Here is an 18,584-nt window from a genome sequence, read left to right on the forward strand (position 1 = left end):
CTACTCAATCCCTAACACTCACATCACACAACACTCCTTGATCATTTAAGCCACACAGGCATCAATGTATTGGGTGTGTGACCCCTTAACATTGCAAATGGTGTGACCTGTAAGACCATGAGGTGCGACTATATTGAAAGGCCTTCAAACGCCTGCCGCCAATTTATAGCACAAATAAAACACATGTTCCATCCATTATCGTTCTATTAAAATATCTATTGCTTTGAGGATGATACAAATACGTTTGGCGATGCACTATGCCCATCTCCTTAAACCACTCTTGGAATTCACGCGAAATAAATTGAGGTCCATGGTGACAAGATGGAAATCCACACCCTCCAAAATATCCCTTTCAAAAATGGTATCAATCTCTTGGATATGACATCCATCACCACTCCTACTTCTGGCCATTTGGAAAGCAAATCCATCGCCACTATGATGTACACATCTCATATACCAAACACAATTCGACGGTCCTAACAAATCAACCACAACTATCTCCCACGCACACTAGGTGCTTTCACAAAGACCATGTGCGTTACCCTGGTTTCCAGTACATGATCACTGTTCCTGCAACAGCTCGTTTTTCAATGAACTCTGGCCACCAAAAACCACCTTAACTGATGCCTTGTTCCTAGATATTCCCATATGTTCTAAATGAACTATTGTTTGGCTAATTTCATATGGACTAAACGTATTTGTCCCTTGCACACATTCAGGCTAAACTCAATTTATCCTGCACTCTTCTAAGCTTAGTTCATCCTTGAACTTGTCCTTTTCATCCCAAACATCTCTCCAATTACCAACCACACATTTCTTTACTTCTTGATACACCTCAGAACAAGAGCAGGCTTCCTGCCACTCTTTTTAAGCTCTCCTACCACAAAAATATCCTTAACCTCCTCAACCAGATTCCTGGACAAACCATCCACCACATAGTACCCCCCCCCCTCCCAAGACACAGGCTTCACCGCAAATCCAACCTTTCCAATCTCGTCACCCACTTTAATTCTCCACGAAAATCCATCCAAGCCTCTCTTTAAAAATTGCCACCAACGGCTTGTGATCTGTTCCCACCACAAATTGTCTAAGATACACCTCGAATTTGGAAATTGCCCAAATCAGTGCAAGAGATTCTTGCTCCATTACTGAATAACGGATCTCTAGATCATGAAATACACTAGATGCAAATGCCAGTGTGGAGATGGCCATTTTCGCTTTGCATCAAAACTGCTCCAAATCCTACCTCGCTGTCAGAGTACACCATGTCCTCCCTAAAACGCTTTAAAATCGGAGCATTTCCAGTTTAACCCTTTGAACTCAGTCCCACCATCAGACCACACAAATTGTGCTTCCTCATTGTGTGTATTACTAGAGATCTTTAATAAACTTGGCATAATAGTCGTAAAAAAAAGAAGCATCTTGGACGGTGTCCTCCAGTGTATTCAGATCGGTTATTGCACTGCTTTTAGGTCTTATTTCATCCACAGAAAGATTGTATCACACATAGTCAATGTGCGACTCCTTACACTTCAACATTAAGCCCAGTCCTGTCTTCCCCAGTCTTTCCAAAACCTCCTTCAATCTACAATCATGCTCCACTTCACTGCATCCCCAGAACAAAATATCAACCTGGTAATATTGAACACCTTTAATTCCCTCCAAAATCATATGCATTGCCTTCTGAGACACCACCGAGATCAGACCAGAAGGCATTCTGGCACACTTGAACAAACCAATGTGCCCGATTAAGTGGTGATCTCAAGAGAGTCTGGGTACAGTCTGGCGTTAGGCCAACTTCAGCTCCAATAGTGAAATATCTCTTGCACCAATCAATTAACTACCGCATCCATTTTAGAAAGTGAAGCAAAAACCTCTCAGCAACAACATTGAGATTATTCTCCGAGATCTATAGAAATTTCTTAATGCTCCATTATTTTTCTGCACCACAACAATCGGCCTTACCCACTCCGATGCATCAGTCACCTCAACGACACCTTTGTTCAACATTTGATGCAACTCGGTCTCAACTTCCTTTTGTAAAGCCAGAGGAACAGTGTGCAACTAAACGGAGGGTACTATCTTGCGAATACATTCTTTCAAACAACCTATCTTACAGACACACATGGCACCGAGCTCCTCACATCACAATCTGTCACCCTCAGTACTCTGAATTCCTGCGCCATCAGTATATACCGGTTCTTTTTTCCTTTGGGATCAATTGCCTCTAGATCTGTTGACCTGCAGCCCAATGTGTCCCCGCTCAACATACTTTTATAGCCACTAAACTCAATGTTGTGCTTAATCTGCTCTAAGTGCTATTCTGAAGTTAGGGGTTATTCTGATTCTAGGTGTTATCTTGAACTAAGTGTTACTCTGAACCTAGGTGCTATTCCCAATCCAGGCGCTATTCTGAATACATGCTACTCTGATCCAAGATGTTAATTGGTACACTGGCGCAATTCTAAACCTAATGCTGTGCTAATTGACAAACGCTTACTATGACCACTTTGCTTACCTGTACCTGAGTCAGATGCCAATCTGCAACCTTGCACTACATGGATTAGGTAGTATTCGGCTACTCCAAGCAGGCCGCACTGTCCACTGCTAGATTTCGACCCTAGACAGGACACACACTGCACCTTACCCCCCTCACACAATGTTCCTCCCGGGCCTTTACTCTATACTACTGAGAACCATTCTCCACATCACCAATTCCGCATGCCTGCCCAGCTCACCCCTTAACTTGACCAGCCTAGGCACCGCATCACCCACCCTCACAGAGCCCAGCACCACAATCATGCTTACCCTACTCGCTCCCCCATGCCTTTCGGACAGGCTGACCAGATTACGATCCAGACTTCCCAAAATACACGAGCCTAGAGCCAGGGACTCCACACAATCCATACTCACACACCGAACATCCATTAGCTCCTGCGCTAACCTTACACTAAAAAAACCCGAACCTAAACCCGTCAACTCCACTACAACCAACAATAGAGCGCTCAGCACAGCTACCACCACCACCCCTGCCAAAGCCAAAACCCTACCTATAAAAGGTGCCCTCATCAACGCACGCTCCATGATTGCCCATGCCACGGACATCGCCGATCTCATTTTAGCTGAAGATCTAGACTTCCTAGCCATAACAGAGTCCTGGCTTCATGCAGCCGCAGGCCCAGCCCTTTCGCTAGCCATCCCCACTGACTACACCATCATCCGAGTGGACAGAACTGAAGCTAAAGGCGGTGGTTTGGCCATCATTGCCAAGACCCACCTTAACATCAGACTCAACTCGGCCACACACCTCCCATCATGTGAATCACTTACAGCCAAACTACCCATCGCTAACTCCCAAACAATATCCATTCACTTACTATACAGACCGCCCGGACCACCGGGATCTTTCGAGGAAGACCTCAATGCCGTCCTTACCGACAACCTAAAAAACTCCTCACAATGCCTTCTCTTAGGAGACTTCAATTTAGGCTACAAAGACCCCAAAGACAATCAAGCCACTCTCATCAGTAACACCCTGTCTGAACTAGGCTTCACACAAAAAGTAACCAGCCCCACCCATAACAAAGGGAGAACCCTTGATTGGATAGCAGACTATAACTGTGCCGTATTGATCACTAACAACACTCCCCAATCCTGGACCGACCACCACCTCCTCTCCTTCTCACTTGAGGCCTCAAGCCCTACAACCAACATGGCACTAGCCCCAGCCATCCACACGAGAAGCAAAAAAAATATTACAGTAGAAAAACTGATCCCACTCATTCTTCCTACACTAAGCCAACTCCAAGACTCTAATCCCTATGACCTCGTAGAAGGCTATAACAACACCATGCGCATAGCCTTAGACGCCATTGCACCATTGAAACTTAGAAAATCCAAACCAAAAAAGCACCTCAACCAATGGTTCTCCAGCCATCTTAAAACCCTTAGATTGGAAAAGAGTAAACTGGAACAAGTCTGGAGACAATCTCCGACTGACCACAACAAACTATTGCTTAACAAAATAACGGCCAACTATAAAAAAGAAATCATAGCGGCCAAACAAGAATCCTATAACCAGAGAATCTCCCAATCCAACTCCAGCTCCAGAGAATTATTTACTATCCTGAAAGAATTGGAAACCCCGGTAACAATCCCAGATACTTGCGTTAAAAACAAACAATGGTGCACCAGTGTCCAAAATGCACTAAACAACAAAGTCACTGGCCTTCAAACAAAAATCAAAAATAAGAAAGACTCCCTCACCAATCTTACCAACCCCATCAACGCCCACTCGAGCCCTCCACCCTCACACCACACACCTAACACTGCTCGCTTCAGCTTTTCCAAAGTCTCTTCCCTCGACGTAGAAAAAATAATTCTTGGCCTTAAACCCTCCAACTGCAAAGGTGACCTCTGCCCCCCACAAATCATTAAAGACGCGGCACGAGACCTCTCGCCATTCATCACCAGACTCATCAATGCCTCTTTTTCCTCAGGAACAGTCCCCAGTAACCTTAAAGAGTCCTGGGTCCTCCCTCTCCTCAAAAAACCCTCCCTTGACCCGTCCATCCCAACCAACTACAGACCGATTACCACCGTCCCATTCCTGCTCAAGATACTAGACAAGACAGCATACCAACAAATTCAAAAGTATCTTGAAACAAACCACCTTCCAGGAATAAGACAATCCGGCTTCAGACCCCAACATGGAACTGAAACAGCCCTGATAGATCTGAAAGCCCAAATAGACATCCTTAGAGATAACGGGAAAACTGCATTACTACTCCTGCTAGACCTCTCTGCGGCGTTTGACCTAGTTGACCATAAAATCCTATGTAATCATTTAGACTCAGCTGCCCACTTTTCACAAGAAGCCATCAGTTGGATTGAGTCATTCCTCAACAACAGATCCATGCGAGTCTTCTCCTCCTCTGCCGCCGCCGAACCCATCCCCATTACATGTGGAGTCCCACAGGGCTCGTGCGTCTCCCCCACTCTGTACAACGTGTTCACAAAGCCCCTGTTTGATGATCTAGATGGCCTGGGTATCACCTACACTAACTACGCCGATGATACACAGATCCTCATCCCGTTGACGGGAGATTACAACCAGGATTTGGCCTTGGTGAACAGGGTGTATCTCATCATCCAGGCATGGATGGCTTCGCACAGTCTATGCCTGAATGATGACAAAACTGAACTCATCATCCTTGGTTCCACGTCCAACCTAACCAAACTCGACCACAATTATGCCAACTTCATCATAGATGGGAACCTAATCAAGGTTTCGAAAGAAGTAAAAACCCTAGGAATATACCTCGACTCCTCCCTAACCTTCCACAAACAGGTTAGCTCGATGGCATCCTCTACGGCCTACACATGTAAGCTCATAAGAGCAGCCAAACCCTTCCTCTCCACCCACAGCTGCACTACACTAGCCAGAGCATTGGTATTATCCAAACTGGACTATTGTAATGCCCTCTACATATGAGCCACCAAACAAATCACCAACAAAATTCAGACGCTACAAAACAACGCCCTTAGGGCAGAACTCAATATTCCCAGGAGGGAACACATTTCCAATATCAGGAAATCCCATAACTGGCTCAGCACAACAGACAAAATCCTACTTAAAGTAGCATCGCTCACCCACAAATGCCTGAATAATGCTGCCCCACGCTATCTGGCAGACAGAATATGCAAACACACCCCCATCAGACCCACCAGAACCTCCAATGCTAATCTGCTCACCGTCCCCAGGTTTAAACGCACTAAAATGGGTGGCAACAGCTTCCAGGTGAAAGCACCTCAACACTGGAACTCCCTACCACCATCGCTCAGAACTCCCCAACCTTACTCACTTTTTAGACGCAACTACATCCATTGGTTAAAGAACACGAACCACTAACACCTCTAACACCACACGGCTGCTCTCCGCGCTGCATGCTTTAAGAGAATCTGTAAATTTATAATACTAAACTTGTATATATTTGTAATTCTTTAAATACATCTACTGCATTCTCTCCTGCCAAACTGTACACATGTTCCTTCTTCGTCACACTGTAATTATGTAATGTAAAGTATATTTATGTAATGTAAAGTATAAGCATCCTGTAACCAAGCTTTGAATCACCTTGCTGCTCATGCGCCCTCATACCCTCGGGTCTGGTGCGCAATACAAATGAATAAACTGAAACTGAAGGTTTTATTCCTAAAGCTGATTGACACCCCCATGACAACATAATTCCTCCCACGCTGGTTCTTTTTCCATTGGCATGGACCTTGACAGAGGCTACTGGTAAAACACAACACCCCATTTTGATTTCCTAGGTCTTTCCCTAGGAGCGTGTAGGGCACAACACTATCCACTATCACTCAGCATAAGGTTCTCCACACCATTCACATTCACCTTAACAAATCGATCTGTGTTTTCCTAAACTACATTGACCAAATTCACAACCTCCAGCCCCTCGTATACTTCATCTTGAACATCAACCAGAGAATAATTTTCATTCAAACTAAAGGCCAACCCAAGCTTATTCTGCAGCATTTCCCCATATCACCCCTCTTCCCACAAACCTACACTGCAGTACATTCCTGGTCCGTTGCAAAAATGTTGTGCGCACTTCCACACCTTGTCTGTTGGCTCCCTGGCTAAATGGTCAGATTCAACGCTCCCCCCTCACAGTCCCCCCCCCATGCCTCCTGTTCATTATTTTCTTCCGTTGCTCGTGGTTTCTCCAATCGCCATCCTTTACAGGTGCATCAGGGTGCGTCACAGGAACATTGGGACGGGTCACATCTTTACTCTATATTACAGCATTACTCTCCCCCATTATTTTCTCTCCCTCCTCATTAGGTTCCTTGATGCAAGATGCCATATGCTGTTCCTTCTTGGCCATCTCAATCTCTGTCCCAATCAGGATCCTGCTCTTGCCACAACTTTTCTTGAACACGATCACTGGCACACTTGATCATGAGTTGATCGCTTAAGTGTTCCTCTTGTCAATGATCAAAATGCCCCTTGATTGCCAAAGCATGAAGTACCGTAAAACTCAATTGTTTCACCCTTCTTGTGTTCCCTTGTAGCAAACTGGTACCTCGCCAATATTTTATTTTCCTTCAAAATGTTTATCCAGCTTTGCCAAACTGCGTTCATGGACACCCAACCTCTAACTGGTTGCAACGACTCCAGCAATCTCTTGTATATCTCTTGCCCTGCATGCCATACACAAGGATACAGCAGGACATCTTTTCTTTCAATGAGTAGTTCAGTCCATATTCTGCAAGACAAACTTCTGGAAGTCTTCCTTCCAATCCTTCCAGCGCATCACTGGTTCACCAGGCTGGCAAGAACAACGCTGGTCGGGATATTAGACATTCTGCACATATGTGGGCTGCACTCTGAATATTTCTTCTTTTAATATATTTATTCATACAACAGGCACACACTGCTGCTTGCTCCATATGTGTGATCACAACTTAAATTAAGTGAGGTCTATACTTCCTCACCCCGCAATCCATATACCCACAATAGCCCTGGTGTCAAACCATCTTACCATCCGTTCACGGCACTGCAAAGCAATAACCAATATGTTCCGTTTGACCCGTCAATTAAAAGCTCCTATGCACGTCCTCCAGCAACATTATTGCTAGGCACAGCATAGATGCTTCAGCAGTTCCCTCGCGTCTCAGAGCTGCGCTGCCACGACTCACGTACATCCCATCATGTTGCACAAGACAGGGCTTCCCAACAATATCAACAGATTAGTCGGAGTCAGTTGGCACACATACCCGATACCCGTCCCAGTGCATCTTCCAAGCCTCTTGGACGTCACTGCCCATCCAAGCGGTGCTCCGAGTGCAAACAGGACACACTCCATCCTCTCCTCACCCTGCCCAATGTCCAGTACGGACCCAAGTTGCATCCAAATCCATGAAGTGTCACTCCCAGTCCTTCACAGCATCACGCAGTCGCTGGCCCTCTACAGCATTGGCCGTTCTGCCCTGCCCCTTCCACTGCGACCAAATCGGCGGGGCCCCATTGCAAAGATTATAAAAGGAAGCTAGACACTTGCTCCAATGTTGGTCAGAAATCCTTCACCGATAGCCCTTCCGCCTTCCGCCTTCACTCAGGTCCCTTCCTCCATCTGCCCCACCACCACTGCATTCCCATTCCAGTAATCTTCTCTTGAGAGAAGTTTCCCCTCCTCAACATTCTCTCCTTTTAATTGCTAATGGAGACTAAGATACAACACCTGGACTACCAGTGGGCAAGGGAGGTGGTGGCAAAACCAACTGCCATCCAGACTAGTAGAGCTTGAGGCAACGAGGCGTTGGGGTGTGGGGAGGTTCTTTGGGTGTAGTTAGGAGACAGATCCACCTTGGAGAGCTCAGAAAGATCATTTGCAAAGGCTACATTTGGGGGTCAATTGATACCAGAGAAAAGTATGCACTAGAAACAATGGCCATGGAGCACTGAACCGGGTCTTCCCAAGCTGCACTTGGACTTCTTTCACAAGTACCTTTGCCATCTGGCAAGGCAACAGTCTGTAAAAAATAGATATTAGTATTAAATCACAATATGCTTCAGCACCCCGGAATTATTATTTGCACCGCTTACCCAAACAGTACCCAAACAGTTAATTACTGATCCTCACTGGATCTTTTTCAAAGAGTAAGACAGGTTTGCAATTCATGAGGGTACCACCAAAAGGGATTGCCTTCCGACGGCAAGTACCCGGATTTTGCACCAAGTATCTTCAACTAGATGTTTTGGCAGAAACCAGGTAGGCTTTGCCCAGTTCTAGGCATGGGTTACAACCCCAAATGTACAAAGACACGGTACCTTCTGGTCACCGCATTACACTTTAGGGACTCCCAAGGAGCCAGACCGTCTTTCGACCACAAGGAGCGCATTACAAATCCAGGAGGCAAAGAGGCAACCAAGAGTTCTCCTACAGGAAGCAAGAGTTTAGCAGTTCTTGGTCTGCTTTTAGCCAGAAGTTGGTCTCTTTGCTTTAAACTGGCCCCACCAGGGCTTCTTGAGCGGGAGGGTCAACGAACATGCTTAGTTTTGATCATATTTGATTTGGATTTAGATAAGATTGCTTATTTTTCTAACTATTAGTCCAACAAATAAACCCCCACGCAAAAAATAAAAAAATAGGTTTTAAAAACAAAATCACTTTGAAGGTGTATTGCTATGAAGGTGTATGTGAAGTGAGGGTCTTCCAGCAGCTGTTAGGATGCAATGGGTTTCTGTACCCCAGTCCATGAAGCGAGGGCATGAAAAGCAAATACAGAGATGCATAAAATAAAAAATAAAAGGATGTGGGGGTGTTGGGTTCCAATTGCCCACACCCCAGGCAATGACTGGAAGTCAAATTCTTGAGACTAGGTGGTGCAGTGACTCTCTTTTGGAAATGGATTTAGAAAGAAACATGCTACTTACAGACAGAATGTCCAACAGAATAACAGACGTATTAAACGATCACACTTAAAAATGGCAATATTTTAGAAACCAAATATGTGAAATTCCCATCTGGATACAAGTCTAGATGTTATAGGTGGCTTTAAAATGTGTAGAAATTTAGATACTGAGCAGTTAAAACCAGGCAAATAAAACTAAATTTCAGTCAATGGTAAAATTATGAGGCTTCATAGTAAATAGATGTGGCGTATTATGGTGCCCTATGGGTACAGCTTTCACCTGATAAAGATAAAAAACGATGTTTTATTTATATCAACGATCTTACTAAGCCCAGTGACATTGAGAATGCACCAGTGCATGGGAAAGGGAGAAAAAGGGGAAAAGTGCATGGAAGGGCGGAGAAGTGCAGGAGTGCGGAACAGAGGAGAAACAGATAAACAAAATAAGGCAATAAACATTGGTAGTGCAGCCAGCAAGTGGCACGTGCTGGGTTTGGCAGACAGGGTATGACTGATAAGTGCAGAAGAAAAACGGGCGGGGGACTGTATGGGTACAGATACAGACCCCAGTGCAAGGGGTGGCCCGGAGGCAGTGCAGCAGGGCGAGCAGGTACTTGGGCCAGAGGACAGAGGGTGGGCAGATGCAGTGCCGAAAGAGAAGTAGATCTGCAGGGGGCAAGGGAGGCAAAGGCAGAAGCAAAGAGAAAGGTCTTAAGGTGCTTCCAGAACCGGAGATGGTTCCCCTCAAGTTTAAGCATGGCAGGGAGGCTGTTCCAAAGGGAGGCCCCGGCCGAAGACAGATCTACCCCCAGCTCCTTTCTTTGAAAAACTACTGACCATGAGGGAGGTAGAGGAGCAAAGAGCTCGGGAGGGAAGACATTTACGGAGGGATAGTTGAAGGTATTTTGGACCCAGGACCCAGAAAGCCTTGTGGACAATGCAGGAGGGTTTTAAATTTAATCCCTGCATCCACTGGGAGCCAATGAAGGGATTTCAGCGCTGAGAGCTACAATCCCAGGTCTTAAGGCCAAGGATAAGTCTTGCAGTCCTTGGTCCACAGAGGGGGTTTCAGGCTAGCTGGATACAGTGACCTCATTCGGGGCAGTTGGAGTGGGACAACAACTGCAGAAAGGCAGTGTACAGCCCAAAAACCTTTTAAAAAAAATATATATATATATATATATATATATATATATATATATATATATATATATATATATATATATATATATATATATATATATATATATATATATATATATATATATATATATATATGTGTATGCTAATATAATGCGGACTGATATCAATGCCACTTGAAAACCATGTCCCTCTTCTAATCCCAGTCTATGGTGGGATACCTGCAACTTTCCAGTAGCTTCTAATTGGCGTGAGTACCCTTCAATCTTTCGCCAGCTTCAGCATTCAGTAAGGTTCCTAATCAGGGTCCTCTTGCCTATGCTGGCGCATGTGTACTTTATTCATACAGCTCCTGATCTGTGCCCTGCATCTATACCACACTGTCCTCATGGCTGCTGGTAAAATGTATCCTGCACCTACGCTAACACACAAGTGCCCTCACCGTGGACTGCTACTGTGGCTCTTGAAACACCACTGGTTTATTATTCCGAGTCGAGCAAGCCTGAAGAGGGTACGGGAATTGGAGGGGAGTACCCATGTATATTTTGATGGGGCAGCATTTCAAGCTAAGGGTCGAGATTACAATTAGGGCGGGTGGGGGTGCGCGACCAGAGATTTTGGATCCTTTAACTTCTTAGGTTCAGTGGGTGGAGGGTTCTGTGCCACGTCCGTCAAAATTCCTTAAAATGGCTTTGACATCAAGTGCTTTGTATCAAACCGTACTACTTATACTATGCCCAGTCAAGCCCCCCACCCCCTTGTAATTAAAGCCCCTGGATAATCTCCCTCCTATCCCATTTCCTTTTTTACAACAGTTCCCCCCCCCACCATCTCCCACACTTCAAGAAGTGGTAACCTCCGAGGTCTCACTGCTTGTTGCCGCGTCAGTTACATTTCACCACCACATCCACAAAGGTTGTCTCTCGAGACCCTGGGGGTCGTTACTCACTGTGATTGGAAAGTAGTCCCTGAAGTGATCCCAGAGCCTCCAGTTGCGGATCCAGGGTGATCTCCGACCTCCAGAAGCAGGTGTGTCCCGGTCCAAGTAGAGCCAGGCGCCATAGAGTACAGCCAGGTACCAGTAGTCACTGAGGAGCAGCAGGACGAAAGCAGTCAGGCAACACTGAGCTGGGAAGAGAGAGGGGGCAAGGTCTCAGGGTCATGCATGCAGCACAGTAAGCAACTGACTCACAGAAGATGCATCCCTCCATCCCGGGTCCATGGTCCTACAGCCCCGGGTACATGACCCTACCAGCAGGACGAAAGCAGCCAGGCAACACTGAGCTGGGAAGAGAGAGGGGGCAAGGTCTCAGGGTCATGCAGGCAGCACAGTAAGCAACTGACTCACAGAAGATGCATCCCTCCATCCCGGGTCCATGGTCCTACATCCCCGGGTACATGACCCTACCAGCAGGACGAAAGCAGCCAGGCAACACTGAGCTGGGAAGAGAGAGGGGGCAATGTCTCAGGGTCATGCAGGCAGCACAGTAAGCAACTGACTCACAGAAGATGCATCCCTCCATCCCGGGTACATGGTCCTACATCCCCGGGTACATGGTCCTACATCCCCGGGTACATGGTCCTACATCCCCGGGTACATGACCCTACCAGCAGGACGAAAGCAGCCAGGCAACACTGAGCTGGGAAGAGAGAGGGGGCAATGTCTCAGGGTCATGCAGGCAGCACAGTAAGCAACTGACTCACAGAAGATGCATCCCTCCATCCCGGGTACATGGTCCTACATCCCCGGGTACATGGTCCTACATCCCCGGGTACATGGTCCTACATCCCCGGGTACATGGTCCTACATCCCCGGGTACATGGTCCTACATCCCCGGGTACATGACCCTACCAGCAGGACGAAAGCAACCGGGCAACACTGAACTGAGATGTATCCCTCCATCCCGGGTACATGGTCCTACATCCCCGGGTACATGGTCCTGCATCCCCGGGTACATGGTCCTGCATCCCCGGGTACATTGTAAGAGGATTCAATTCAACACTACAGCTAAGTCAACGCCTAGTCTATAATACTGAATGAAAACCCTTATTGATATATCTTTAGGTCCAGTTCATGCGTTCTGGATGACTACCCCTATATAACACCCCTCTCTTGGAATCCCCCTGACCCCACTGAGCCAAGAAGTAGTTCTGTTTTGCAAGTTAAAAGGTTTATTTGATAATTTAAAATATATATATATCACACTTTATAATAAATTAATAATTGAATATCACACTTAATCTGATATGATAATGATTAACAACGGAGAATCTGGCACTAACACACTTCTCTATAATCAATAAGGAGTTGACTTGAAATGGATAAGGTAGCACACTGGTAAATAGGAACAAAAGTATAATGTGGTAGAGGATGCTTTATGTAAGCTCAGGTGGATGCAATATTCAATTAATGCAGTACAGAAAATACTCAATATGATTTCAACCAAACAATGTAATCACTTTTCTCTGGCTATTCATTCCCCCCCCTCTTTATGCAATGCAAGGAAATGGGAGGAAACACACAGTTCTCAGAAATGCAATCAATGTAATTCAGTTCAACCCAGCAAGCTTAGACAACAGAAAACAGATAGGAGTTTTGAAAACACAAGCCCAAATGCTTTGATATGTGCTAGCAATGGATGAGAAATATGCTAAATTTGCTTTTAATTCCCTTTCAGAGGTTCAGGGTGAGTGGTATCTAGTTAATATTAGTCCAGGCTCACACTAGCAATGATGCAGGGATAGTTAACAGGTTAAACGAATTTCTGGCAAATGGAAAAGCAAAACTGCTGTCTTTTTACACGTGAAGAAATTGCAAATCGCGGTAAAATTCGCGGATGCGTGTTCCGCGATTGCGGTAAAACTATAGGGGGTAGGAATGCGGTTCTAGGTTCGTAGGAAAGCCACGATTCTGAGCTATCAGAGGAAAGTTACTGCAAGTCTCTAGCCCAAACGGTTGCGGAGATATGACCGATTTACTAGAGGTCGTTTTTGGTTTTTGCAAATTTTAAACGCACACTTTTTCAGCTTTAAAAATGATGGCAGGATAACACAATTGCTAAGCTGCAGTTCTACTTAGATTAAAAATGGATTGAATTATATGATTTTAACTAAGAGATGTGTTCTGAGTTTTGCTGAGTACTCACAAGAGATTTTGAACCGGAAAGCGGCTTTGTCACGATCTGGTCAACAGTCTGGTCAGGTCTTCCCGGGTTCTGCTCACAGCGCCTGGTCTCTGGAACTGCTCACAGCGGTCTGGTCTGGGTCTCTCTGGGTACAGCACTGCTTTCTCTCTGCTAGGCACCGGTTCTCTGGGTCGGGTCCTGCCTTCTCTTTGGATATCTCTGTCACCGGGTTCTTGCAAAAGTTCTTGGCAAAACTCAGACGGCTCACCCGGCTGTCTGAAGAGTTCAGTTGCAAAAATATTTTGAGGCCTGCTGACAAATACTCTTGCTGGCAGTGGCCTTTTTGGTTAAGGTTCTGAAGTCTGTTTATCTTGGAGTCTAAGGGTTGGCTCTTTGAAGATTGATGGAGGTAAGTATGGATTTTTCCGGCAGAGTGCGTTGCAGCAAATGGAATTGAAGGTCCCCATCTGTCCTGACTCTCTGCTTTTATGTGTTTTTGAGAGTGGGTGTGTGTGTTGCATCACTAGACTTGCCCCTCTCACTTGTCATTGGTCCAGCTTTCATTCCTCCCCTTGATTGGGGAATGAACTGTGAGTCAGAGTGATGTCATTTTATGGCTTGCCAAGAGGGCACTCCCTTGTCAGATTGCACACATTCTATATTTGATAATAAAAGACATATTTCACAGTTGCTTGAAATTACATATACATGGTGTGGCTGAATTTAGCCATGTCTCTGTCCAAATCTGCTCTTTCTAGGAGCTTGCATTCAGAGATGGCACATAATGGACTTTTTAACTGATTTTTCAATTTCTGACATGGACCCAACTTTACATACATGTGCGCAGGGAGTAGGGACATTAACTGATGAAGTTTCAGATTTTTAACATGCACACATTTAGAGTAATATCCACTTTTCCGCTGACACCCCCCTGTACATACCACCGGTTCTAAAAACCTCTTCAACTGTGGGCAGAAAAATCACAAGAATTATGGTATCATTTATAAAATTTTCACATGTCCGCACCATGAGTTATTAATCTTTTTCTAAACAATATTCTGGCTACAAAGGGGTGTGGTTTTCTCTCATCACAAGGTAGAAATACTGGTTAATCCAGTTCTGCCAAGCCAGCTTGCTCTCACAGGCAGTGCCCCTCCCAGCTCCTGCCAAGAGGAAGCTACATTTTACGACTGCGTAATAAAACCTTTGCCTGAGTGAAGAGGGCTTTGTTCACTCTCCTGCAGAGCACATGTAATTCAATTATCAGATAGATGGCATATCCTTAGTGTGGGCAGCAAAAGGAAGGTTGGCCTGGGAACACAGTGGTGACTCAAGTTTCACTCCTGATGGGGGTAGCTGCCAAGCAAAATCAAGTTCCTTAAGCCAGACCTTCAGCTAACTGGCAGGTTTTTTGTTGCTTTTTAACTTAACTTGCAATTTTACACATGCAGCTAGGATGCTGAGTCTAAGTGCAAAACTATGACATTTCAACAGTTACAAAGGCATGTGATACCAAACATAGGTCACTCATTTAATCTAAACATTTTCGATTTTAGTGTCTTTAAATCCAGTGCAACTTAAACTGCTGCAATCCACAGCTCAGCCAGTCTTGTTATAAACCTTGTCTTATGATCTTCATTTCCCAGATTTTGTAGGCACACAAAATTCCATTCTGCCAAATGTCTGCTGGTGTTCAGTAAATATTTTGCACATATTGCAATGTTTGAAAATAGGCATTTTGACTTGCCTTCAGGGAAACAGAGTGGTTTTAAAACGCCGGCTTTTGGATAGTGGTGAGTACTGGTACTGCACCCATTTTTGGGATTTAAGAAATGAATTCCCCACAATTCTAGGTTGCATTTGGCAATCAGCATTTCCATTCCCAATGGTTTCAGACTACTGTGTGGGTAGTCCAATGGTGGTTTTAAAGCGCTTTGAAGCTAACCGGCGCTACTGTTTTTCCTTTGGCAACCCATTTCCCTCATGGCAACCCGGCCTTTCATTCTCGCACTGGTGGGTGGCAAGTGAGGCAACCATTTTAGTGTGCGCACAAACTGCGCAGCTTTCCTGGATTTCGGCGCACATGTGGGTTTTCCGCCATCTTGAATTTTCTAAGCCCACAGCACCAAATGTTGTGGCATGATAGCTTAAACGTGGGTCAGGACACCCAACAACATGACCCTACCAGCAGGACGAAAGCAGCCGGGCAACACTGAACTGAGATGTATCCCTGCATCCCCGGGTACATGGTCCTGCATCCCCGGGTACATGGTCCTACATCCCCGGGTACATGGTCCTACATCCCCGGGTACATGACCCTACCAGCAGGACGAAAGCAGCCGGGCAACACTGAACTGAGATGTATCCCTCCATCCCCGGGTACATGGTCCTGCATCCCCGGGTACATGGTCCTACATCCCCGGGTACATGGTCCTACATCCCCGGGTACATGGTCCTACATCCCCGGGTACATGGTCCTACATCCCCGGGTACATGGTCCTACCAGCAGGACAGACCTTGGGTGAATGCCTAAGATTACAGATATGACAATCTGAGCAGTTCCATGGAAAGAACCCCTGTCAAATAAAACAAACCCATGACTAGCAGCATTCAGGGAGATGGGCAACCAATTCACCAAACACTATAGGCAACACTTCTCAAAACATTTTAACTAGGTCTAGATAAACAATCAGCGGGCTCATTATTACAGTGGATTGCCCAGCAGAAGCAGCACAGGTCAGTAGCGCGAGCTCCATGTGCCAGGATGCCCCCCATAGGGCTAGTTGCCACAGCACAATAGTATCCTAGCCTTAGCCTCACATGCCCGGGATACTAGTTGAGAAACACCTTGTTGCCATCCCCAGGATCTTCTGATGCCTTGGGCAATGGGCTGTGCCCATTACTAGTTGAGGCCATAAGAAATGACATTCTGTGGTAGCCGCACATATGCCAGAGATCTCATAATATGCAAGGTACAGCCCGAGATATCCAACTGCAGCCTGAAAGTGACCAAGTGCTGCGTGCGTGCACCACATGCTCGATATCTTCACAGCAAGCAAGGCTCAGCCTTGGATAGCCCCATGTGCCAGATGCAGCCTCAAATGACCCAGAAAAGCAACCCAAGGACAGCAAGTGCAGGCTACGCACAATACTCCCATTATACAAGGCGCAGCCTCCCAGAGCAATGTGCTGCCATGGAACGCAGTGGCGTGCAACGATCTGGATTTTCTCTTGGGGATCTGCACTGGGGGATAACGCTTGCTACCAGTCCAGCTAGATCTCAGAGGGAATCCACGAGTTTACATCTCTCAGGTTCAACCCTTGGATCGAGCTACCCCTCGGGTTACACAGATGGTACAGGCATATGGTCAGAAGTGGTGATCAGCAGGGCACACAATCACACAGGCTCAGATCATCAAGCTAGAGAGATCACACAGATCCGACAGTTCGGCAGAGCCATCACTACAGTTGCACCATTCTTATAGGATTAGGAGTCGCAGTAAAGCATCTCACCGGGTTCATAGGATCTTAAAGGTCCAGGTTTCAGAGCCATTCCTTGAAGTACTTACTGTAAAGGCAGCTATAAGTAGATCATGCCCTATGGGAAGAGGCCCTGTTGGAGGGGAAGCAATAAACACAGGAGGGGGTTCCTATGGCAGGGTTACTTAGGAGGGAGCAGGAAGTCCCGGGGTGGCCCTCTCAATGGGATCATGTTTAGCTCCAGGTTAGAGATGGCGTTGTTGCGATGGTGTACCAGCTGATTGTGAAACTCTACATCATGCACAGATCAGCGACTACCATGCGCAGGGGCTGCACCTAGTAGAAGCGCATTTGAGGGCCAGCAATGATCACCGAAGGCAGGGGCGGACTGGGGCCTTAAATGGTCTCCTGCACCAATAAAAAAGTGGCCCACAGTTGCAAATGGCAATTAATTCCTTTTGTGACAAGATAGTGTAGTACCCAAGGGGGAAAACTACTAGCCGCGCAGGGAAGTAACTCCTCAAACTGGACCACTTTGACCAACAAAAAAGAAAAAAAACAAAAAAAAAAAAAAAAAAGACCCACCCTAGCATTTTGCCATTTTTGGTTCAGGCATCAGCCTATTACCCCTACTGGCCAGTCCGAGCCTGCCCGAAGGGTAGAAGCTGTACCACACAAACACAAAGAAGAAGCTAAAAGGCGAAATGTGCCCTTTTTTGGTCTGGGCTCCCAAATCCACAACCTGCCCCGAGTGTGGAGAAACTCCTGCCTGCTCCCTTGGTGTGCCTGAAGACGCAAAGGGGGAAACACTGTGTACCGAGCATGCAGTTTACAGCATAGCACTACACCCTGGGACCTGCTGCCTGGCTCCGAAGTTTACAGAGTAGTATACAGTACACCGCCCTACAACTGGGAAGTACCGCTGAGGAGAGGACCAGCTGCCTGGCCCTGCAATAATCTGAGAGTGTGGTCTGGTATACCACCACCACCACCATAACACTGAGAAGGTAGTTCTGAAGACCAGACCTGCACACTGGTCTCATGGAAGTATTTCTTAGGAGTCAGTGAATCTGTTCCACCTCGTGTGATTTAGGCAAATTGCCCGTTTTCTGATGTATAGTTTTCTTCTGTTTGTTTTGTCTCTGGTATATGCCCCACTTCTGGGCACCCTCAAGCTGGCTCATCACTTGGGCCCATCTTTGGGCCATTGTACAGGCACCCTTCATGGGAATGCTTCCTCCATCCTTAAATGGGTTATCGCAAGTCATTTCTGATCGCAGTTGACATCCCTGTTCTAGAAATCAATACAAATGCAAATACATTCTGGCCCAGGGATTTGGAAAGCCTAGTCTCAGTGGGAGGCGACCAAAGCCTTCGCCAATTACTGGCCAGGACATCCCATGG

At 46.2% G+C, this 18,584-nt stretch overlaps 1 protein-coding gene across 1 annotated transcript in view; it reads right to left on the bottom strand.

Annotated features, from left to right (window-relative positions):
• Positions 1 to 18,584, bottom strand: part of LOC138568795 (2-acylglycerol O-acyltransferase 2-like) — an 89,387-nt gene that overhangs the window by 45,467 nt on the left and 25,336 nt on the right. Inside the window, exon 2 of the mRNA XM_069646571.1 lies at positions 11,525 to 11,703. Within this exon, the coding sequence (XP_069502672.1) occupies positions 11,525 to 11,703 (179 nt within the window). The remainder of the gene's footprint in view (positions 1 to 11,524; positions 11,704 to 18,584) is intronic.

The sequence above is a fragment of the Ambystoma mexicanum genome, chromosome 1p, assembly GCF_040938575.1.
Source record: "Ambystoma mexicanum isolate Mex_15411 chromosome 1p, UKY_AmexF1_1, whole genome shotgun sequence".
NCBI classification, from domain to species: domain Eukaryota; kingdom Metazoa; phylum Chordata; class Amphibia; order Caudata; family Ambystomatidae; genus Ambystoma; species Ambystoma mexicanum.